The 26,087-nt window shown below is 35.3% G+C and overlaps 1 protein-coding gene across 1 annotated transcript in view; it reads left to right on the top strand.

The window, feature by feature from the left end:
• The first annotated feature begins 9,236 nt into the window (after positions 1-9,236).
• LOC118180988 (ecdysone-induced protein 78C-like) overlaps positions 9,237-26,087 on the top strand; it is a 279,666-nt gene continuing 262,815 nt past the window's right edge. The window contains exon 1 of the mRNA XM_035350069.2: positions 9,237-9,786. Within this exon, the coding sequence (XP_035205960.1) occupies positions 9,588-9,786 (199 nt within the window). The 5' untranslated portion in view covers positions 9,237-9,587. The remainder of the gene's footprint in view (positions 9,787-26,087) is intronic.

Here is a 26,087-nt window from a genome sequence, read left to right as displayed (position 1 = left end):
TATTTCCGCAGACAATAATTTGCGGCAACGATTTCAATTTATCTGTCGCAGAATAAATTTTCAAAAAAAAAATGAAGCTGTCGCGAGATTTGATTTTCTTTGACTTTAAAGTGGGTTTAAAATCAATAAAGTGCCTTCAACGTCTACAGCTAGCATGTGAAAATGAAGCTCAATCTGGCGTCACTGTTTTCAGATAACTTGCAGAACTTCGTAATAGTCGCATTTATTTCTTAGATGAAGAACAAATAGGAAGACCTTTATCAGTTGTAGTCACAGAAAATGTATCGACCATACGAAACAATCTTGATCAATAATAATAATAGCTGTATCAAATGATACAAAAGTAACTTAACATTGGATCCGAAGCCATATATAAAATTATTCACGAGGAATTGCATATGAAAAAATTAGTTTGCCGTTAGGTCTCCCATATATTAGAAAAACACCAAAAACCAAACCTTGTCAAAAGTAGTAATGAAATCCTAAAATTACTTAATGATCGTGGACACCGCATTATTTCTAAAACCATAACGTGGTGATAAAACGTGCATACCATTTTTAAAAGCTGCAAAGGAAAGGAAATATGACTCTTTGAAGATGATTCGAAATCAACAAGGGCGAAAAGATAACAAGCAATGGACGAATAATGTGCGCCATTTTCTTTAGAAGTACAGGTCTAATCAAATCCATCAAGTTAGAGGGAGCAGAAAAATGTTACAGCTAGCTGGTACACTGCCAGTGTTCCAGGAATTCTTCAAGAAGTAAATATTACACGTAATATATGAGATATATATATATGCGTAATATATGAGATTAATGAGGCAATAAAAGCATATTTTACATCGATTTTAAAAAATGGATGACTTGAAGAATTTAACCTCTGGAAGATTCGCTTGCAAAAGTGCGTTAATGTTATAGGTAATTACTGTGAACACGGCTAAGATTTGGCAAGTTTAAATTGTACCCATTAGCTGTATCTAAAATATTTCAGTGTGACCTTCGTATCATGGGTACAAACTTGCATGTAGCTCTAAAGCGCTATTAATTTCAATTTGCCATGTTGCGTTGTTTAATATTAGAGCCTTGCATTACATTTAAAGAAATTAAATAATGAGGAATCTACATGAATGTATGCATGCTTCTCATATTGTGAAAAACAGCGGTGACTAGAGACATTCAATTTTGAATAACGTAGTCCTCCACTCGAATACGGACATCTAGAAGCCTAGATTTGGAATTTGGAATTTGATTTATTATCTACTAGCGGCTACGCGGCCAGCCTTCGTCTGGCTTTTAAATGTACCGGAAAAATGAAGTGACTACCAAACGTTTAATTTAAAAACTGCGCAGAATTTTATTCTGCAGAACAACTTCATAAAAAAAATATTACGTATAACAAAATTACAATGGAATAAGCAATATGCCTTAATACAAATATTAATTATCCTAATAAACAAATTAACCAACTTCCCGTCTCAACAAACGTCCAGTATCCAAAAGGAACATTAAATTTAAAAACGGCACAATTACCGCACTCACTTTTCGAAGTGGCAACAATGCTGATTTTCAGCAGTCAAAAGTCCAGTATACAGCTGAATGAAAAACTGTTGCCACAATCACATTTCTAAAAGAATGAATCTATTCAAAATGATGCGATAAAATCGAAAGCTTACGCGCAGCACGAACGAAAGACACACAGATTCTTTCTTTTATTACATGTAGAGATTTCATATTTTGTAAAACTTTAACAAATTAACGATTAACAGACTCAACAATTTCAAAGCGTTCTGTTAACATCACTTGCATCTTCAAGCACGGATATTATTATGCGCGCAGTTTCTTTCTTTCTTTTTCTTTTTTTCTGCGGGGGATATTGCTGTTGAATTGAATTTTATGGCTTAAGTGCGAAAAGCATCATATTTAATAAATAAAGGTAACACAGGAAACGTTAAAAAATGCCGCTTTGGGCGTAAAATCCAAAAGCTTTCAAATTTTTTTTTTCTATTTTCTATTTTCCGTAGACAGATAATATTTTACGATAATAGTAGCAGAGATAGTAACTTTCCGTCTCACCCTACTAAACAAGCGTTTTTTCAGAATGGGCTTGATTACGCAATTCAGTTAATCTAGCATCGGTTCAGACGGAATGCATTCGCTGTTGATGTGCGCCCGTGTGGAGTCGTAGCCTGATATAACAAAGTAGACGATTTTCTAATGTGTAAGAATTTTCGTACAGATAACAGACGGTTCAGTTAAGTGGGAGTTAACAGTATCTCGGAAAACCTGGTTCTTACTGCATTACTTTCCTAAAACTTACTTTTTTTTTGTAACGTAATTAATGGAGGTATTGTGAACTGCATTTAACGAAAATTTTCAGCAGTTTTGAGGGATTCAAGAATTTAAGCAAAATTTAGGTAAAATAAGTTGGTAGATATATTCTACAAAGAAAGGAAGATAGAACATTATATGTCCATGACCCAGTATGTTATTTATACTTGTTATAGATGTTTACACGAAAGTAAACAGTTACGTTGATTTAGTCTAAAAGCAGCCACTCAACAGAAATGAGGCTACGCACAAAAGGGGAGAACCCGTGATTTATTTTATGTACCCAATCACTTAACAACCGTAACCTTCCCTCCAGAACACGCTTTACCATCTGTGTTTGTAGTAGTGACGTAAAATGAAAGAAGACGTTGTGGACTGGACTGCATCAGTAGCAGTTGCGTCCTGCGCGCGCAGTCGAGTGTGCCACCAAATGTATGACTGTGAGATTTGGCGCTCGAAGAGGACGGTAGAGGAAAAGAATAGCCTCAGGGATACCATATTTGGCGACATTTCCCCTTTGTTTACATCCTATCCGACTCGGACTCTCAAGGTGCCTCCTCCCCGAATATTGATTTATTGCAATGCCTATCGAATCTATCTACGTTACACGGAAGGAGTACGTTCGGACAATTTATTGGTGAAAAACGTACCAGGCCAGTTACTTGGCTGAAATTTCTAAAAAGGTATTCGTGTATCGGTTTTTGTTCTTTTGACAGCATTCTTTTCATTCTGCTGATTGGTTCGCTGTGATGGATTTCATTTAAAATGCTCTCTGCTATATTTTTATTGACTTCATTCTTCAAAGGAGCATTCAGAGAGAACAAGATTGTAAGGAGCTTTCTGGGGATTGAAGAATAAAAGAATATAAAAGATGTAATTGCAAAACTTCAGAAATTTTTCCCGCTATCTTTTTATAATTTTTCCCGCTATGAAATTTAAGCGAATATTTATTATGGTTGTTACAAATCTCTCTATGTATTAATATTTAAAATAAAATAAAACTAATTTATTAAGAACACAATACAATGTATTTAGAAAATAAGTGAATTCACTAAAAACTTTTATGCTAATAAAATAACATGAGAATTTTTTAGAATACATTTAGAAACCTTTACTAAGAATTCAAGCTCATTCTCCGTGATATATGTATGTATATGCTATATATATATCAGGAATTATCGCATGCATTCGCGTGGAGTAAGTGCTTAGTGTGGCTCGCGTGGAGTAACTGTGCGGATCAACCTTATCTTGCTAGAACATCATAACAGGAACAGGAATACATGGAGCCGTAGATTATAATCAATATACCAGTGGGCGATCAGTATCCCGTACATCATTATTAAAGCAGATCGGCTATCATAGGTTATGGTTCCTCAGATAATAATGCCTGCTGCTGAGCAAGTGGCTTGTTACATAGCAAGATTGCTGAGATTGCAACGTTGATTAGAGCACTTCCATGCCCAGTCAATATCTGTCTCCTAAAAGAAGCGGTATTCATCGCTAATCATCACCCATCGGTACTCTGCAATGAGTTAGCAGCATAGTAAATGGAGCTATCGCTTTCCGATAGTAAATTGGCTTTTTTTTTTCTCACATTTATTCGTTTCCTCCAGCAAAAGAATCCATCTGTCATAACTTTTAAAGTCATCGACCCATAGCGATATTATGTAATCAGGTTGCACAAACTGCACCTCTAGATCTATATTAGCAGCATAATTTGTCATGTCTTGTCTCATCTTGCAGATTCCCTTTTACAAGGTGTCTGGAAATGGATAATGTCCATGAGATAAAGTTACATGTGCTTGTATAAAGGGCGGTTTGCCATGAAATCAGAACTGCCTGGAGCACGATCCTTTGTACTTGCGGTTTTCTTGGTCTGTGTCCGGAATCAGTCCGCTGCATCTGGATGCTGTTACGCGTCTAGTGTTCCCAGCACCATCGGGCGATATTGTCAGAACGATTCCATGTGGTGGGCTATACAAGTGCCCAAAAGACTCTTCTATTTTGATGGTCTTCGTAGAAGTCTGTGAGTTACGCAAACCGACATCTCAGGTGTCTACTCGGTATTCATAACTCTTGCGCTTTGCTTCCATCAGCCGTTGTTTTTCGCTTTCATGGATTATACGCCGGTTTATAAGGCTATCCCCGTTCGTGTTTATAACATTGCAAAATATCCTGTCATACACAATCGTCCCCAATTCGGATCATTAGCATACTAACCCGCACTAAAATTATTTTGATAGTTTGGAAGTCGTAGTTTTCTTCTTTGAGAAGAAATTTCATTGCTTGTGAGTTTATATGCTAATGTTTAGAGATTTTAATTACATAACCTTAAAAAAATACGTAAAAAAGATTTGGAACATCAAATTTGTAAACATAAAGTTGAAGAAGAACAATAATTAAGAAATAAGAAAGCTTCATTTTCGAATTGTCTTTGGCGAGAAGCTCATAATCACATACAAGATAAAAATGACATCTTTTAGTTTTAGTAAGGCTCTCGCAACGAAGTTTTTTCATATAACATCGGAAAAAATATTACGACATGTTGAGAGTCCTGATAATTTAAGTATTAAGAGTCTTGATAAAAAAAATATCAAGACGTGTTAGAGTCGACGATCTTACAGGCCGATGACTGGACCGCTAAGCCCGATTTACTGATGTCCATATGTTATGCCTGAACTATGACGAATACACAAAATGGCGTTTTCGACATTCAGATTTGTCGAGCAATCTTCTCTTTCTAGAAGTTTGCATTCGCTTAGCTGAACTATCCAGCAAATCTTTTGACATGATGCATATTCTGTAAAGTTTTGTTTCCTAGCTCGAATAATTGATGGATTACCTGGAAAGGCATATGAATAGTTTTCTTTTCAAATCGATATATTAACCTCAAGTTGTAGAGACATTAGGTTATTTTGAAGCAGAAGAGATGAAAAATGAGCACTGCCTTCGCCGGGACTCGAACCACGGACCTCTCGAATATGCGCCGAGTGTGCTGACGACAACACCACGAAGGCATTTCTAAGAAGGCGGGAGGAAAACATTATATACCCTTTTAAAGGGCGACGGGGGATTAGGGAACCCAAATCCGCCAAATCCTGTGCTAACCATTACACCACGAAGGCATGCTAAGAAGGCGGGAAAAATACCTAATTAAAGTGATATTCTGAGAATGACTGACGATTCCTTGAATCATCTAATGTCAAAGACTGATCCCATAAAGAAACGGACATCAAAAAAGAATGTTGTATATGGTGAGCAGCCCTTTGATAGCCAGCGTACATCAGTCTGAAGGAGTAATCAATGAAAGTACTCGTTATTTTCTTCACACAACTGCTCAAATAATCTAGAATTCAACGTGTGTCCATGGGTCTCTGCTGAAGTGTTTTTTCACTGTTTTAAAGTATTTCAAATACTTTACCTGTTTACCCTTTTTGACTGCAATCGGCCGCTCCAAAACTATATAAATATGTACACATATATACCCACTCTGTTACTTGGCTCTGTGAGCTCGGATTTTTTAATTGTATATGTTGTTAAATTGTGCATTTTTTTCTTTAAAAGTGATTGAATTATGTTGTTCTCATGTTCCAGTTAAGATTTTTATGCTTTTAGTTAATCTGCATGCAACTGTTGTAGAATAATCAACAATTTAAAAGTTGTTTAAGTACGGCACACCCTAAAACACCAGCCATTTATTTATATTTCAAACTTAGCACAATAGTGAATTTCGTCAGTTTCTGCACCTTCAGTGTCTTTTAGTAAACTTTCAGTTTTGTGCACCGAAATATTTGCCTTCTTGCCCGCTGGCCGAATAGCTTGTTTTTGCGTAGAAACTCTAATTTTAGTTGCAGAAAATTTTTTTAACTGTATTTGGTGTTTTATGTTTTACTATATTTTACAAATTTTAATAAACATATTTTGAGTTTTTATGTATTTTTGCCTTGCCGCGAAGTGAGAACTGAATTGATTCAATGAGAAATGTATGTGTAATGAAACTCGAAGAAGTTTAAATGAAATGCAGCAAAAAATGTGTATAGTTTAATAGGTCGTACAGGGAAGTCATGTGGGGTGACATCAGATTTTTTAAAATGCGCTTAGCTTATTGTAAGTTAAAGGAGCTTTATATTATTCGTTTAGACTGCTTTCACTGGCTGGTGTTATGAGGCCATCCAATTCTTCATTCGCCATTTCTCGATTAATTGTTTAAATTCTTTTAATATCTGAAAATTCTTCACCGTAAACTGCTTTCGCAGTTTGCAAGATTTCTTTGGCTTCATTTTCAATAGATGAAAATTCATTACAAATGTTGATAACTTCCGGCCTGAACTGATGCTAGCAAGTTAATAAATGAACACTGAACCGCGCATGAATGAAATTCTAGCGTTAGGAAAATACCCGATCTCGATGAGGGTTTACTGTACACAACAGTTCGTTTACTCGAAATGCAAGATTAATTTATCGTGTGCGCTTGAATCTACGGTCGAACATTTAATGGTGATCGGTATTTTAATAGCTGTACCACTGTAATTTAATACCTGTACAAATAATTAAAATTTTATAAGATGTATGAAACCTGAATTTAATTTTAGGATCCTTTTTAGAAATTTAAGTTTGACTACACCGCAAGTGAATGCCAGTCTTTGTTTTTAAAAAAATGCAAATAAATTTTGTTTCGGGGTGCACCTATATAATCACCAGGCCACTTGTGGCCTGCCGGTAGCGCACGGATGCTCAAAATAAATCTCAAAACCCATCTATTCAAGCCGGAGCAAAAGTGGAGAAGAAATATGAAAATTGGAGTTTCTTTCAGTGACCGTTATTTGAAATAAAATATTGAGAAAGATGATAGAGGAAGGTTTATTTTAACATTTGTCTCAATTCATAAATGAGTTTGAGTGTTAAATATAATGAAATTGAAAGTAACACATTCGAAGTACCCGACATTACATAGCACTCTAATACTCGAAACATGTCCAGCAAATGGAAATTATTTTTTAATGAAAACCAGTTGGACAACGATATAAATTTAACAGGTGAAGCAGATTTTAAAGTAAATACATTCTGTGTCATTTGTGATAAAAATCTGTATTGAAACTGATACGAAATGAAAAAAGTGTAAAGAAATTAACAAAACATTTCAAGTCAATTTCGCAGAATTTGGAAACTTTAAAAATGTGTCAGATTATAGAAGTCAACTAAAAGTTTTCTTCAACGGCATTAATGTTGAGGAATTAGACGTTGAACTTGTACAGTAATTAGGTTATTTTGAAGCCGAAGACATGAAAAACGAGCAATGCCTTTGCCGGGACTCTAACCTGGAACCCTCGAATACACGCCGAGTGTGCTACTGTTACACTACGAAGGTATGCAAAAAGAAGGCAGAAAATACCTTATATGCTCTTCCTTTTAAAGTGCGACTAGGCCTTAGGGGACCCAATCGACAAATCCTGGTGGAGAAGAATCATCATCCACCAACATTTTTTTTAGTTCGGGCGCCAGTCTGCTAGGTTAATTTGAAGCAGGAGAGGTGAAAATTGTGCAATACCCTTGCCGTGACTCGAAGCTGGACCTCCCGAATCCGCGCCGATTGTGTTATCTTTACACCACGAAGGCATGCTAGAAGAAGGGACAAAATACCTTATATTCCTCATATTCCCTAATCCTGGTGACGAATTACTGTTCACCATTTTTTAGTTGTCGCGCTACTATAGTGTCATTAGGTTATTTTGAAGCAGAAGATGTGAAAAACGAGTCATGCCTTCGCCGGGGCTCGAACTTGGAGCTCCCGAATGCGCACCGGGTGTGCCACCGTTACACCACGAAAGCATGCAGAAAGGAGGGAGAAAATACCTTATAAACTGACAAAATTTATTTCAACGACAACAAAACTGAATTTGCGAAGCCGGAATAATTTGTATCAGTTCATAAAATATAACAGCATTGCATCTTTTTTATCGAACATCAAATATCGATAGATTATTAAAAGTTTGCTTAACTCTGTCTTTAAATAATGCAACCGAGAAAAGTGTTTCTTTGCTCCAAGGTCTCCATTAATGCTTGTTATTCTCGAACGGCTGGATTGCGAAGATATAATTTTCTGAAATGAAAATTCGAAAATGAAACCTTTATAGATGTTTTAACGGCTGATTAAACTCTAGAGGTGTTTAACAATTTTTGAGCGAGTATATTATTTCGAAAATCCCTAGTGCAGAGGTTTTTCAGAATTTTTTTTTTGGCACCCCTTTCACCACTGCTAGAAGAACCTCCTTTCCCAAACTCGAAAAATAAATACATACATTTATCTAGATTTAGATAATTTTTTAAAGAGTTTTATAAATTAAATAACAAAAGAGTAGCAAATAGTGGTAAATATCAAAATGGTAATAAAAAACATTTTATATTTATAAATTAAAATTGAACACAAGGCTGATCGCATTCTCGTCTGAAGCTATGAAATTCTCCCCTGGTTGAGAACCCCTTATTCAACTATCTGTTTTCGTAATTTACCATAACTCGTAATTAATTTCGTAATTTATTTTGCATTCGTTGTTCATCTGTCTGTATTCGCAGGATATGTTTTTGATTTTATTAGCGTTTCGAAATTTCTACTGCTTTCACCTTTTAAACTGTGCATAAGATTTTAATCTTCAGAGCTTTTAAGAAATTTTACGCTAATCCGTAAAGAGATTCTACAACACATATACAAGTAGCAGATCTTTGTTTTAGTCCTCCCAAAGGCCGACGAACCCGCATGCGCGAAATGTTTGGGTAATATTTAACGTTGTGATCTCTCTCTCCTAAACTTCCTATTTGGCGACACACTTGGCGATCCTCCGGCTCCCAGCAATGAATCACTTCCACCCTCGATTACGGCAACCCCGCCAATGTGGATCCTAACTCTCGGCATCTCCCGCCGGTTTCCTAGTGAGAGTTAACGGTTTTCTTCGGCGGTGCCGAAGTAAGTACGCTACGGACGCAAAAACAGTCCAAACCCAAATTACAAATAAAAAAGTGCACAACTTTTTTTTTACGTATTGCATTGCAAACAGCTAACAAACAAATAAACAAAAATATACTGAACTTCCTGATGGGCGCGGGGTGCACCAAGCCCCGCAAGATCACGTCATCCTAGTGACCTTGTGACAAGGAGGAACGATTGTAAACAATGGAGTAAGAGTGCGATGGAGTAGGAGTGAGTGAACTGTGTGTGTCGTGCAAAAAGTCACTACCCCTATGGGATACGCGAACTGCCGTCAATGGAGGGTTACCGGGGAAGTAGCAGCAGCAACAGCAGCGACATCGGACAGCCGGACGTCAGTTCCTCGTCCGGGTGGCCGTCCTGTTCCGGCATCGGGGAGGAGGACAGCGTAGGAGGGGGGACGATGCCCAGCTCGACGAGCGACGCGTCGTTCCCTGCCTCGTCCGGGAAAAAGTCTCCCACGCCTACAGCCCAAGGTGAGTGGGAAACGCACCCTTTTCTGAGAAGAGATTATTTACCTTCTGCAAATGACATATCAGATTAATTATTATGCTTCCATAATTAATCGCTGTGTTCCTGTGATGCTATTATTAATCATAATCATTGAGAAAACACGGGATGAGTACAAAATATATTACTCTTGTAAATAATACCTTCATTCTATAAGCTGCATATTTGGAAGGTAGAATCTTCCATTAGTATTTTAAATCTCTATCTGGCATAGCACGTTTACCGACATGTACTTCATTTGGGGATATATTTTTTTACAGTTAGTTAAATACTATTGTCAGATTGCTAGTCTTTACTGTTCTGAACACACTTGTTTAAAATTTGTGCATCATTGTCAAATTTATTCGAAGAACTTGGATTTTTAAAGTTATCAATCAGTATGTGAATGTTTTCATAAGAAATGTCACATTAATAAGAACATAATTTCTTAACATTCAACCTACCGTTTTGTTTTTTAAACACGTTAGAGAGTATCTGATAACTCTATATGAAGACTGGTTTAATTTTATTGACAGAGCTAGTTGATGTTTGATCTCCCATTTAGAATTCATATCGAATTCCATCCGTAAACAAAATATCTGAAATCGTTACTCCTCTCTTTCTCGGAAAGCTAAGAGAAAGTTATACATTCTAAGAAAACATTTGGCAGTTAGTGGATTAAATATAATTAATTTTTTACTTAAATGATAAGCATTTTTTTTCCAGAGAATTTATAAATTTTTTTCTAAAATGCAGTGAATCAATTAAGAATCGATATCGGTATCCAGTTTCCACAGTTAGCTCTGTTATCTAACCTTCGGATCGTTACTGTAAATAGAATTAGATTTTAACAAAGTAATCAAATTCTAACTACTTAAATAATAAATGATAGTCAAATGCTAATTACTTGTGCAAAATAAAATACAGTAAAACCTCTCTAAGACGACCTGTCAGGATTAGGATTTTGGTCTTCCGTGCAGCTGTTTCTTTTAGAGATGTTTAAATTTTCAGAAATACTGGCCACTTTCGGATGCCGGTTCTTAGAGAGGTCCTTCGTCTCAGAAGCAGCAAAATTGTTGTTTTGGGAAAATTAAATTTCACCTCTGAGTAGATTTTGTTTTGTTTTCTTTATATATAGTTGACTAGAGTTACATGTGATTGCATTATCTAACAAAAATCATGTGTACTTCAAGATATATTTTTCAAATGTTATATACAAAGGTACTTACTTACATATTAGCGCAACGACCTTGGCGCGCAGTTTGGCGATTTTTTTTCATAGAAGCTTAAGAATGATTACAGACAATTGTAAAAAAAAATATTTATTATATGTGTTCATATTTGCTGTGTTTAAATTAATGTTTTAATAATCATACTTTGAAATGGATATTTGTTTCTTTTGAACTGATAGAAATTTTATGGCGATTGCTTTAAGAATAGATTCAAAACAACTGTTTCCTGTAGTAATTTATGACAAGAAACCTCTATTTCTATAGACGTTTTTATCACAGTCTCTGCCATTGCATGCAAATCTCACGAGCGTATGCTTTAAAATTGATTTTAAAACAAAAACTCGATCTGTTTATAAAAACCTTTGAAACTTAAAATATAAGTGACGACGAAAAACAATGGCGACACTGCTTATTAAAACCGATGAATTATTATAACCACGATAGCTGAAGTTTAGTATATTTGAAAAACTGGTGTTCTGCTAAGGTGTTTGCGTTAATACCTAAGTACCAAAACTCATTCATGCAGTATGCTTCCCCCCCTTTCCGCAGAGCAGTTCTGTCAAAGTAAAGTTTCCAATAAAGTTAGTAACGCATTTGAAAATGTTATGTGTTACGCCTGAGGAATTAGGGAAATAAATAAATTTTCTTTAAGTAATACAGCGCATTTTTCTGGTAAGGAGAAATTGGGTTCGATTCTAGACAAACCGGCTGGTTGCATGGGCGTTTTCGTGATTTTTCCCATGCGTAACGTGTATACGGGACACTTTTCCTTAAAAAGTACTCCACGAAGCCATACCTTCCCAAATAATCCTTTATTCCTTTCCACATAGCCGTCGTGTGCGTTGCCGTAATCTAAATAACCCAATAATCCAAACCCGGGAAGTGGGAGACACGTATATTAGAAGGTATTTTAAACTTTATTTGTTATATATACATAATTTATGCTTGAAAGGAATTTCTTCCATTTTTAATAAACAGTCTGTATTGCAGTTTACGACAGCTAAAATTAGTAATGAATCATGGTCTAACAATGACGAGTAGATAAGACTGCAGAACTATGATAATTCGACCCAGATTTAAATCGTGACGAATGGGGGACTACACCTAGTTTTTATGCGTAATGTAAATGAGAGTCAGTTTCATTCAGAAATTCCTCCATAAAAGCATCCATCCTTACGGAGAGTAAATTTCTCCATGTGCTTTACCTTGGTAAATTAACCAGCTAGCCATTACGTAAAAGACAGTCTTACGATAACAGGCTTTAGAGATCGTTGAAAGTTTGATATAATCAGAAGAGGCAACGAATGGGAAAAATTCGTAAGCAAGTGAGCAAAATGTGAAACCAATTAATAGCCCAACGAATAAAGTATTTAAAAAATTACATAAAATTCGCTCTGTTTAATAATGTGCAGCAGTTGTGGGTAGCTGGTGGCCGGCGGTATAATTTTTTTTGGCTTTGTCGAGATTAACAAAATTTATTGTGCTGTATCAATGCCATTTCTACCCGCCACAAAATTTGGCAGGGACTTCTTGCAGCTTTAATTGACTATTACTTAACCGTAACATATGGAGCAAGAAACCGAGTATCGCTTTGATATATATCGGCTTTTGAGAGGAGCAGACGTAAAAGGTATGATGAGGAAATATTAAAGTCTCAATTACAGATTTTTGTATTGTAAGAAATGTCAATTTTCTACGTAAGAAAATCAGTTCTATTTCGTTTAGAAATTTATTGTTATTATTATGTTTCTGTTACACATTTTAAATGTATGAAAATAAGTAACCGCTGATCTGATACTTATAAATAAGATTTAAGCTATTACAATCTGTTACTTTAAAATAGGCCCTTCAAGGCCGTTACCATCCACCATCACCATCTGCGATCTTATCTCGTATCGTCATCATACAGCAGCATTTATTTTCTCCATCCCATTTGAGACTTTACATTTATGTCTACTGTCTTTTGCGCACTTTCCATGATGCACGCAAAACGAAAATAAACACTAGGTGTGTGTGTGGGGGGGGATTAAGCGACTCGACCTTTTTCCGCAGCTGTTGTCGCCATGTTTACGACTCAAATTGGGTGACAGAATTTGATTTTCAAGTAACATATTGTAGTAATACGGCAGATAGTTTATTACCGAATCTTGTTGCCACTGAAAAATATCGAAATATTATAATGGAGTCTGTTGTTTAAGTTTGAAAGATTTAAAGATGGTGTATGAATGGCAAAAAATTAACAGCTTCAAGTGCCAGCATTTAATTTTTCAATCGAAATAATCAGTTGAATGATTTTCAGTTCAATAGGCAGTTCAATCATTTTCATGATCGAAGAAAACCTGCCGTGACAAATTCGAAGTTAAATATTTTATATACCGAGACAGCATATATTTAGTAGGATAAAGTATCGTTTCAGGACGGGCTTCTAATATTAACTGAACTAAACATACTGTGCAGCCTACGGAACCAGCATACAGAGTGATGAAAAAAAGTACTAGAGTACATCAAGTTTTCAAACAATTCTGAAAGAATAATTAAATATTTAATGTAAACCAAATACTTTCCTTGTATGTCCTATCTTAGGGCTAAACAAAATGGAAAATTTTGAAAATTAATTTACGCTAAAAAATAATGATAAAATATACTGTGGCATACAAATATATTTTTAAAAAAGCTGTAAAAACTATACTTTAGGGACATCTTTGTTTTTTATGACTTTATTAAGTTTCTGAGCATGGAAATTTCTCACGATTTTTTTTTTCTGTTGTTTTCCCTTTCTATGGTTAATTTTTCTGCAAGTTCTTTTCTGTAAATTATGAATTCTGTCTTATATATAATCCCAATTATGCTTCTCAAGATTGAGATCTCCACAGGATTTGAGTAAATGTAGATAGTTATTCGAAGTCCGAAGTTTGCAAATAGGAGTATAACGCTTGGGATCATCATTTTTGTAATACCGAAATACCTCGAAGTGAAGCGATAAGGTGGGACTGTCAAAAAGCGCGTACGTCGAGAGTTATTTCGATGTCGATGGCTTCAGAAAATTTAACAAAATTCTCTGGCGACTCAATTCGTAATTAATAAAGTGGGGAAAAAAAGAAAGAAAAAAAATATATTAAACTTCTTTCGTTGCTGTTTCGATACCCAAACCAAAACAGTGACAACGTATTTTTATGTATATATTAAACGTATAATAAATTCGTTACCTATGAACCGTAACTGCACTTTCTAAAGAGAAATATGGAGAATTACAGCATTTAGTATAAATTATTATGCTTTGATATATATTATTTCATTAAAGCTAACTATAATACACTGGTGTGCAAAAATTAAGGACGAAGTCGAAAAATTATCAGCTGAACAAAGAGGCAGAGCGGACAGAAAGACCAATCAGAAGATTAAGTAAGGTGATGTACGGTAGCACATGCGCAGATATGCAGGTAGACGTAATGGGGGAGTATCTGAGTAGTATAAAGCATGTTGTTGGTGTAAGATCAGTATTTCTGGCAAAGAGATTGCACGCCTTATAGCAGTTAAAATCACACCGAGTTGCTGCCTCAGCGAGAAATGGCGAATAATCAATCTGTTAGACGACATCTGGATGCTTTTACCCGAGGTCGAATCATTGGGAAGTTGGAGGAAGGCCGCAGTGTGACAAGTGTGGCTGCAGAGTTCGGAATTGCTCACGGCATCGTTTCACGACTTTGGAGACAATTTCAAACTACAGAAACAGCTATCCGGGGGTTTAGTAGTGGTCGTCCACGAGGAACCACACCCGCAGTCGACCGGTATATTGCCTTACAGGTCAGAAGAAACAGGCGGCAGACAGCGGGAGAAATCGCTAGACACACGACACAGGCGACTGGACGACCGATATCGCGTTTTACCGTGGCCAGAAGACTGCACGGTGGTGGTCTGTTTGTACGGTGTGTACCTCTAAAGCCTGTCCATCGGAGAAGGCGTTCTCTGTGGTGCCGGGAACACCGGAATCGGAGAGAAAATGAATGGGGACGAGTACTCTTTACAGATGAGAGCAGATTCTGTCTGAGTAGCGATTCTCATCGTATACTCATCTGGAGAGAGCGGGGAAGCCGCAATCATCCCTCGAACATCATTGAAAGGGACAGGTATGGAGGTGGCGGTGTTCTCGTTTGGGGAGGCATCATGTTTGGTAGTCGTACAGACCTTCACATCTTCGACGCAGGTTCAGTCAACGGGACCCGTTATTGTAACGAGATTCTTCTTCCATATGTGCGTCTTTTTAGAGGCGGTATGGGTCCGCAGTTCCTTTTCATGGACAACAATGCACCATGTCATCGCACAGTAGCTGCCGAACAGCTCTTAGAGAGTGAGGATATTGAACGTATAGATTGGCCGGCACGATCTCCGGATCTCAATCCCATCGAGCATGTATGGGATTTTCTAGGCAGACGCTTGGCAGCTCGTACCTTACCACCAGTAACGATTCCGGAGCTTCGATTGGCGCTGCAAGACGAATGGGCAGCAATGCCTCAACAACTCATGGACACCCTCATTCTCAGCATGGGCAGACGCTGTGAAACCTGCCTAGCAGTCAGCGGAGATCATATTCCCTATTAAAGACCGGATGTTTCTTGCTGGACACCCATCACAGGGATGTTTCGGCCTTCAGTCGCATTGCGCTCCATGCTACATTTTCAATAAAGCTTCTTTTTATCCCTCTGATTTCTCTTTTAGTAAGTGTTGCTTACATTACTCATGTCCTTACGTATTGGGGATCTTACGGTATTAAATGTGTTGATTTGGAAAGCTTTTGTACAAAGTTATATTGAAAAAACCGTCTCGTCTTTAATTTTTGCACACCAGTGTATATTAGGCAGAGTAATGTTTTGTGTATCGACGTTTTCGGAATTGTTGACAATTTCAAATGCAAATTACTCGCAAGTGTATATAGTATGTATGTAAAATAAGAAACTGTATAACTTCGAACTCGCATAATTCGGGGTATTACGGTGTTTGAAAGGGTGAAAAACTAAAACCACCCAAATAAATTAAGCTTTTAATCTAGCTTTCGAAACTGTCCCGATTCTTCGTAATTCTCACAAAAAGTATAACTGAGTGGTTCATTTTTGACGGAACCACTCAGATGTATTTCCCTCGCATTGTGATAGCACCAGATCACCAGTGAAACTGGAATTTCTTATTTATTCTTAAATCAAACGCTGACAGGTGCATGGTATCAGTCAACCCATATGGGAGAGGGATGTCACTGTACGAGTCAGTTCGTTAAGTTGCAAACCGTTAAGATACGCAGCTGTTATTTCCTTTAGAACAGTTTTCAAATATTCCAATAATACTCATTTTAGCTTCATGAATTACAGGCTTATAGATACAAGCTTGTGAAAAAATTGTTTAAAAAAATTACCCCGATTCAGCTTTTTGGGTGGTTTCTGAAATGGCCATAATGTTTTCTCCAACCGTGCGCAATTTTCTTGGCGTTACTCCATCCGTTTTTATGTACGTATATTAATTTTTTCTTGACAACTGCATATAGTTTGGAATGCATAATGAAGCATAATTAAATATCAGTCGAAAATTTTATATTTCCCTGAAAATATATTGTAGAATATATCAGTAGAAAATACTGCCTATATGTACGGTATTTCCAAAATTCTAGGAATTGAAAGTGTAATTCATAGAATTTATAGGCAAGACTATAGGGCAGAGACAAGTCTTGACGTGCTAAAGCAGCTACCACGTGCATAATTGTCTAGTCCAATTCATTTGTTTGACAGGCCCACCAGCGGCCGAGCCGTAAAGTTGCTGAACACGGGTAGTTCGGTCCGAGTTTCGAATCCCGTGAACGGGCTGGCTGCATGGGCGTTTCCTTGGTTTTCCCCACGTGTAATGTGAATAGGAGCCAGTTTTCTTATGAAAGTCCTTCACGACGGCATCCCTTCCCTTAGGCGAGGTATCCCTCGAGGCATTGACGTAATTAAATAAACCAAACCAAATCAATTGGTTGACTGATAAAGGCGCATTTTTGCAACCATGGAATATGCAGAGAGCAATTATTTCCTTTTTGTGGAAACAGACTGTGAAAACTTCACGAACTGTTCAACGTTTGGGAGTATTCTGTCCCCACATCTGTTCCGACACTTGAGAAAAAAAAAGAAAAAAAATCTTTTACGTATGTTTGATTTGAGAGTTTAACCATGCCGTAAATAGATAGATGGATTGAGGATACACCGAAAAGTGAGGACGGCTTAAAAAATTAGTTTTTTTTTGTTAGGTTTAATGCATTCAATTAAATGTGGATTACGTTTGAAAAACTGCGTTGTAATGTTAATGAAAACTAAGGATATAAAAAAAATATAGATACCTAAATTCCTAGAACTTTAGGCATTCTTCGTATATATAAGTTGACTTAAAATACAATTGTTTACATAAAAAATACTTAATTAAAAGCCTTACATTGCTTTTTGTCACTTGTTAGTGAGTTGCCTTCGTTGTTCTTATATTAGATACCTTCGGACTTTTACAGTGCAACATCCAACTGTAATCTGCAGTTTTGTCAACATTCCAGTTCTCCTGAGAAAGATTGGTCAAACGGTCTGGCTACTTGGAAGTTCTCGTGGTTTTCTCTGTGTATGAGAGAAAAATTCTCCTAAAAACTCCTCCCTCAGACTTCCGTCCCTTTAGAGAGATAGCCCTTTTATGCCTTGCTTTAATCTAAATAATTTATTCTATTCGAAAATCCTCCACAAAGTCATCTCTTTCTCTAGATGAATAACTAATGATGAGGTATGAAAATTTCAACAAAGGCTCGCACCTTATCTTATAAAAACACACTACCAGATTTTAATTAAATATTTTACTTTTAAAAAACAGGGAATGTAATTAATTTTTTAAATCACAAAATGTCACAGAAATTACATAAGACTAACCGGTAAAACATGCGGTTAACCGCATAATCGGTTTATAATGCCAGAAACTACCACGCATTAGTTTCATTTTTTTACGCAATTTGATCTTCTAGGATTTCTAAGGCAGAAGGATAATTTTTGAAACGATTTTTAACCCAATATTTAGGATTAAATTCGCTTAAAGATTTCCCATTTAAGGTAAGCTAAGTAACAAGCATTAGTGAGAAACTAAAAACAGGACCTTCATCTCATCGTCTTGATATTTAATAATTTAATATTCAACAATAAATTTATTAAAAACAGACGACATTTTTTAGAATCAGTTTAAATTTTAGTTATTTATAACGCGCTTGACCGAACGTAAACGAAACCAGACGAAACCGTAATTTTTGTAAGAAAAAAACTAATGATTATGATTGAAAGAACGTATGATTATGAATAAAATAAAGAATTTACATAATGATTGTGATAAAAATTTACATATGCCGTAGATTAAGGCATACAAAACATGTCTTTTTTATGGAATAAATAAGCAAGCAACCAAGGAAAGGGAGAAGGGGAAATCAGACAAATTAACAAAGGGCTGTCGCAAGCCCGTATGCAATGCAAGTAATTGTCATGTGCCTTGTCATAATTCAATAAATCTAAATTTACTAATTTAACGATAGACTTCGCCGCTGCCATTAGGATTTCTGGAAAGAGATTCTAATTACGTAACAACAGCAAAAATAACTACGTCAAATAAGTAAGTAAATATTATGTTACACATTTTTAATCAGTGAAATTATGGTAACGTAATCAACTCCGTTGCATCATACAAGATTGCCATTAAAATCGATGATGACTCCTTACTGAAATAAATTTAATGCCTTATGATAAATAATTAAATCTACGTATATAGCACATATACGTGGAATTTCGTCATTAAATGTGGCGCATTTTTAAATTTTGGAAAAAATTATTAATCTTTATCGAAATACACTCATGTCCATAAATTAAGGATAATTCAGAGTCACACGGAAATCGAACTCTAAAGTAAAAATTTTAACTGTACAATTATCGCACACACCTTCAAGAATAATATGCAAATTACAGGAAGCTATCAGATGACATCGATGGTATGTCACAATGATGAAAGTGTAAAAGAAATGTATATAAGGAATGATAACAAAGAAAGGAAATTGTTTGCAAGCGTTCTGTAAGCCGCTCAGTGCCACAATCGTATAGTTATGACACAGAGGATTTTCTACGTGTTATCGGCTGCCTGGAATGTGGGGCGTACTCAGATGGGCGTATCCGAGGAACGTGGAATAACCCAAAGTATCCTCTCTAAACTTTGGCAGTGATTCCAAAATGATGGATCAGTAGACGTTAAAAAGTGCAGGTTGCCCCCCTCCTCCGAGTTACAATGCCGAATGACGACCGGTATTTGGCAGTAACTGCCAAAAGAAGCAGACGGAACACAGCATCAGACCTGTCTCGTCAGCTATCTTCAGCCACGGGTACGACAGTTTCAAGGCAAACCGTGCACAGTTGTTTGGGATAGATCAGTCTATGTGCTCGCAGGCAACTCACTGTCGCCAGCGGTTAGCCTAGAGTAGAGAACATGCAATAAGGACATCGTCACAGTGGGCTCGTGTGATGTTTTCCGACGATTAATAATTAATACGATTAATAAAGATTAATAACTTTTCTTAATTTAAAAATGTGCCACATTTAATGAAGAAATTCCACGTATATGTGCTATATACGTAGATTTAATTATTTATCATAAGGCATTAAATTTACTTCAGTAAGGAGTCATCATCGATTTTAATGGCAATCTTGTATGACGTAACGGAGTCCAGGATTAGCTTTGCAATGTAAATTACATTGGACTTTCATATGGAGAATTCTAGGTACCTGCTACCACCAAGATAACATCATTGAACGACACTGTTACGGTGGTGCAGGATTGCTCGTTTGGGGTGGAATTATACTGAGCTTCAGAACAGGTCTTCATGTTCAGATCAAAACCATGACTGACCAAATTTATCGGGACATATGCACGTTTGTTTAGGGGTGCCATGGGCGCAGAATTTGTGTTTATGGATGACATCGTCTGTCCTCACCGTGAAAACACTGAAAGGAATGCCTTCAATCTGAGGATATCACCCGTATGGCATGGCCAGTATTCTCACCTGACTTGAATCCGATGGAGCATGTGTGGAACAGGCTTCACCGACGAATTGCAGTCCGTCTTAACGCATCCTACATGTATACCGGAACTTCAGAGAACATCGCTTGCTGAGTGGAATAATCTTCGTCAAGATCAACTCGATAACTTGATACTCAGCACGCCTAGGCGTTGTACGAACTGCATTCTATCGTCTGGGAGACATACCATGTACTAACTATTATACCAACCACGTAATCTTAAGTTTTTTTAATTGCTGTCGTGAGGAAAAATCGTAGTTTTTATGAATTGTATCATACGTATACCATATGTTTTGTTCAATAAATGGGCTTTATGAATAAATCACGTTTGTTTTGTTTCAGAACCTTTATTTGATGGAACTGGCATTATCCTTAATTTATGGACATGAGTGTAGTTTAGTTTTCCCCATATGTAAGTTGAATGCAAACTAATGTTTCCTTAAAAAGTCCTCTACGATGTCATTCCTTCCCTTAGGCAGCTCTAGTGTACTTTATCGTAATGCAAACAACCCGAAATCAGTTTTTTTGTCGATATCAATAAGAAATGAAAGGCTGTTTGCGTTAACTTCCAAAAATGGACTTTTTCATTCTTCCAGGAGTCTAGCAAAATGGAGAGGTAATAACTCAAAATTCAAAATTTCTACTTCGGACTTTGGAATAAGAATGATAACTGAACAGAGCATTTTTAGCATAAATTCTATAAAAGAAGATAAAATTAAAATTATTAAAATACGAAAAATAACATAAAATTCAAATAAAAATTAAAAAAAATATTAGGAAATTGTATTATTCGCGTATTTGCTCGAGCTTTCCGTAAAAATATAATAATCGAGAAATCACGAAAAATCTTTTAAAATTGGCGCCGCGATACAAGCCTTGTCCTAGTCATTATATGTGAAATGACAGCAGTATAAATGTGCTATATCAGTTTACAAGCAGTATTAAAAATCACCCTACAATCTGCTTTATAAGGAACTGAATAATATTTCGCAACAGGCTGGGTAAAAAATGGCTGGATAAAAAATGCGCGCACCCAAATAGAAACAGCTCTGAATTAATAAGGGTTCATTAGAATATTTTTATCCTTTTCCAACTTTTATTTTCGTAAATAGTAACATTTATGTTGCGGTAGGTAGATGTTCCCATATTTGGCTGTTAACTCAAAGAACGTGTGGTGTTGAAACTTTCTCATTCTTTCTCAGATATTCCAGTTAGGTATTTGATAATGTCGTGCATTTAGCACAGTTAAGGCGTTTGAGTGCAACATCTTTTATTTATCAGAGTTTTATTAAAGAATCATAAGTTAAAATAACTATGAAATCTTTATTTAATAAGTTAAGAGTGTTTGCTTGATTCAAATGAAATACAAACTTAACAAATAGAAAAATCAAAGTTAACAGTCTTTACAAACATTTAATTCGAAGTGTTGAAGTAAATAACTTACAGGATACTCATTTATAAGTTTTAAATATCTTCAGGTTTACCTATTAGGCAATATTATCGGGAGTATATTCCATAAAAAAAGGTAACATGCTGAATAGAAAAAATCTGATGTGTACACCACATGACTTCCTTGTACGGAATATTAAATTATACGCATTTTTCTTGCATTTCATTTAAACTTATTGGATTGAATTAAATCTACTTCGCCAACAGCGCATAAACCACAATAGAATAAATGCATTCTTTAAAATTCACTCTAGTATTTGTTCACCATAGCGACACTCTGGCGCTAGATTCACTTAAAAATTATTAAACTAAATTTCTATTACTGTCAGTTTGCGCGCAGTGCTTCAGTACAAATTTTAAATTTTCGGAAAATACAGTTAGTTTTTTCTTTATAAAACAAATTCTTATACACTATTAAGTAAAATAAATAAAGAAAGATAATCATCTATGTATAAAGATGACACACTGAAAATTTCATATATGTATGACAAAAACAATTTGACTTATTAAAACTCGAAAATCAGCTAAAATTCTCACTTTTTGTGTTGCGCAAAAGTGATGACTCCACTTCAGTATTATATTTCGTTCATATTATAACTCATAATGGACAAAATTTATATCATTTAAAGAATAGAATTTTCTAATCATTGCCACATGTTCGATTCAAATACTATAATAAAGTTAGAATGATGTATAAAAGAAATTAAGCAAACAAAAGAAAAAAGAAACAGTTTTTCACAGACGATTGAGTATTTCTAATTTAGTTAATTCAGTTCTCACTTCGCGAGAAGTCATAAATACATAAAAACTCAAAATATCTATATTAAAAATTACGAAGTAAATCTTAAACGCTTATTTCCTCGAAAAAATTCGAGAAAGGATTAAGCATGATTTAAATAATAAATGAAGGCGTTATCTTTGTTGTTGCGAAGCTAAGTTTCTCTAGATTAACAACAAATCCATTAGTCTCCTGTTTCAAATGTAAACATCAATGGCCGCCATTAAAAAAGGCTTAGTAGCAATTAAGCAACTTTAAAATTGCTGATATTACTAAAGGCATAAAATCCTTAACCGGAAGATAAAAACAACATAATTCAAGTATTTGTAAAGCAAAAAATGTACAATTTACCAACATATAACAGTAAAGAAACTGAGATCACTGAGCCGGGTAACAGACTGGATATATATATAAATGTATTTATATACGTTTGGTGCGGCCGATTGCAACCAAAATACGAGGTGCACATCTACATGTTATAGCAGTCCTACATGCAAAATTTCAACGTTCTGAGGCTACTCGTTTTTGAGTTATGCAAGATACGTACGTACGCACGCACGTGCGTACATACGTTCGTACAGACGCCACGAAAAATTCTCTTCAGAATTAATTTTAAAGCAGTTTTATAATTTTTTTGAAGGAAGAGAGTATTTTATTCTGTTCTTACGTACAGATATCACGCAAAAACATCGTTAACTTGCATTCGATAGCGGTCAAAATGGATATTTTCGTTGAAATATGCTGCCTGAAACTTTTCGCGATTACAATACTTCCTTTTTACTTCATACAAGGAAGTAAAAAAGCACAAATGCAACATTGACACAGAATCTTTTTAAGACTTCAAAAAACATAGGTAGAATCCTCTCTCGCCAATGTATATCGTTTGGCGCTCGTTTGTTTTTGAGATTGCCGAGTTTCATTATGTAAAATGACACTAATTTATTCTAACGGTACTCTAAGTATATATAATATTTTTGAGTCCTATTTAAATTTGGAGTCCAAAAGTTCTTGTGTTTTAGAGGTCCACATAATTAAATTTTTTCAGGGAAGGCTTTGCAAAGCTTTACATATAATATCACAGTTGTGAAAATTTTGAACACATATTACTTATTTTGAACAATCACAACAAATTTGAAAACATAACTAATTTTCAATATTTTAACATCATAAATTTTATAATTAGTATTACTAAAATTATGGTTTTCACTGTTATTGTTTCATTTTTAATTTTCTTATTTTATACCATACATTACATTTATATATAAAAAATAATAACTGCACTCCAGTTATATATGAAAAAATTTATAAGGCCTTCAAAGTTTATATCTTCTGATAGGAGGAGAGTAAAAGAAATAAGCAACAGAGGTAAAACAGGGTCTCTGTTTTGAACCAGCACTCTCTCATCATATTCTTTCTTATCTTTACATGCAATTATTCTTTTTTTTAATAATTTTTTTTTATTTTTGTAGGCATCTAAACATTGCATATATTCTACATTATATTCAAAACCGAATTCTATATCCATTTTTCTGTACCAAATTTTCAAAATTAAGTCATTCATAAAATAATTCAAAATTCTTAAAATTCAAATTTTTAAACAATAATGTCATTTCTAATTATTTGTATACAGTAATTTTAATAACCTTCCCTAAATAAAATAATTACAAATCTTTAAATTTGTTATTATGTAAAACATAATTAGGAAAAACTAAATTTTTTGGCATTATAAAATTCTATTCATTTTCATAAAAATAATACTAAACTTTTAAAATCTAATACAAACAACTTTAGATTTCTAAATTTCAAAGCAGTACTTAATTAAAAATCACTTACTTAATTTAAAAAAAATACGATAGCTGCTTTAAAAATAATTGCTGACCTCAAAATTAACTATTCTAGATTTGGTGCTCTTCCCCTAAATTCATCTGTTCTCCCAAATTCGAGATCTTTCCATGTTATATAACATTCCTTGAAAAAGGTAACTAAAACTAAACCATTCAGGGCTTAGCTTTAGATAAAGCACGTACGTAGTATAAATACGGCTTCGCGAGGAACTACGTTCCTTTTTTCCTGATTTCTGCCATGCAACGAACTTTGCGCCGCTTGCTTTCCTTCTTGAAATGACATCGTATTTTTTTAATCTGTGTATATAAAATTTTGTTGTATCCAACGATGATTGAAAAGTAAATTTGTCTGCCAAAGAGATGATCTGAGTTGCGTAAAAATAAAGACGATGATTCTTCAATTCAGTTTTGTTATCTGCTTTATCAAGCCTTGACTCTCAGCCATTACTGTCATCTCAGCTATGTCTACAGCTAGAGGTTTAAATACCGGATTCCTTTTACGTATTAAATTATTACATATATGTATTTAAATTTAGACTATGTTTTATGTTTTTTATAAATTAAACAAGAAAAAGTATGGAAAATGGTGATAAACCTGAACTTGAATTCATAAACTAAAATTAATCCTTAACAGGTAAATAAAAGTCTGACCGCATTGCTTCCCTGAAACTATGAAATTCCCCCATGGTTTAGAATTCCTGTTTTAGCTAGTTATTTGCTGTTCTCGACATAGAACAGTCTTCATTCGTTGTGGGATTCGTACGAAAGGCATGATGATGGATGCCGTTTAATGTTCCGTCGTATCACTATCATGAATTAAGCATGAGATAATGGAATTGAAAGATAGGAAATCTTGCCTGAGGAAAAATGTGTTAACATTATCCTTAAATTCTGGCTGACGTTGGAATTTTCCGATACTTTGTTTCAAGAATGTTTCACGAAAAAGAGAATATAAATCGGATAAGATTTCATAGGAAAAAACGAAGATTTAAATGTTACGTTCGTGGCCACAGTTTTCAATTCATTCCGCATGAAGCATCCAAACGAAAAGAAAAACCACAATGATCCAGATGACCTTACAATTCTCGTGAGCAAGAATAGCTCATTATTTCACTATCGAAATAGCGTTTCGAAAGCCTGATGATGTTTTTGATTGCTGCTGATACCTCTAGTGATACTTCAGCTAAAAATATCTTAAGCTGCCTGACGTGTAGACTAGCCATTGAATCAACAGTTACATAGAGTGAGTGACATCACAGCTCACTGCATCTGTGCAGCGTTAGCGTAAAAAATATTCAACGAACATTCGCTGTGCTATTTGTATTTCCGAAGTAGCTTGGTCTTCGAGCTCGGGAACATCGAAATTGGACGCTGCCCCCAAATTCGCAGCCAGCTCGTACAATAGGGAGATTCCAGTACTGTTATAATGAACACCAGAGAAAATCCAAAGGGACTAGATTATTTAACTAGGACAAGGCATCCGAGGACTACCTGTCTAGTAACATCTCACTTTTAACAAAGAACAAGTCAAGGGGATCAAGGGTGGAGATAAAGGAAAAATTCAACTTTTAATACTCGTATTACGGACTAGCTATCAGAAGAAGGGCTTCAGTTCAGCTACAGCCCTACTTCGGCACTCCTCGGTTATTGAGCGAAATCGTTGATTTCAACCAAAAGCCCGAATAAGATGCATTTTATTGAATGGCTGATTCATAGTATTTCAAGAAAATTTATCGTTATCATTAATTTAATTTGCTAATAATTTTATTTACTTCTTTACATTTATTTTGAATCGCTCATTGTCTATTTATTTATATTTATTCATCGTCTCTAATGTCTTTCACAAAGCTTTTGGTTTAGAAATTAAGTCCTATAGAGTATATT

This window comes from Stegodyphus dumicola, chromosome 2 (assembly GCF_044657685.1).
Source record: "Stegodyphus dumicola isolate Sdum_Otavi_A_Nest chromosome 2, ASM4465768v1".
Taxonomy (NCBI): domain Eukaryota; kingdom Metazoa; phylum Arthropoda; class Arachnida; order Araneae; family Eresidae; genus Stegodyphus; species Stegodyphus dumicola.
The sequence above is the reverse complement of the archived record's forward strand: the minus strand, read 5'-3'. Positions and strand labels throughout refer to the sequence as shown.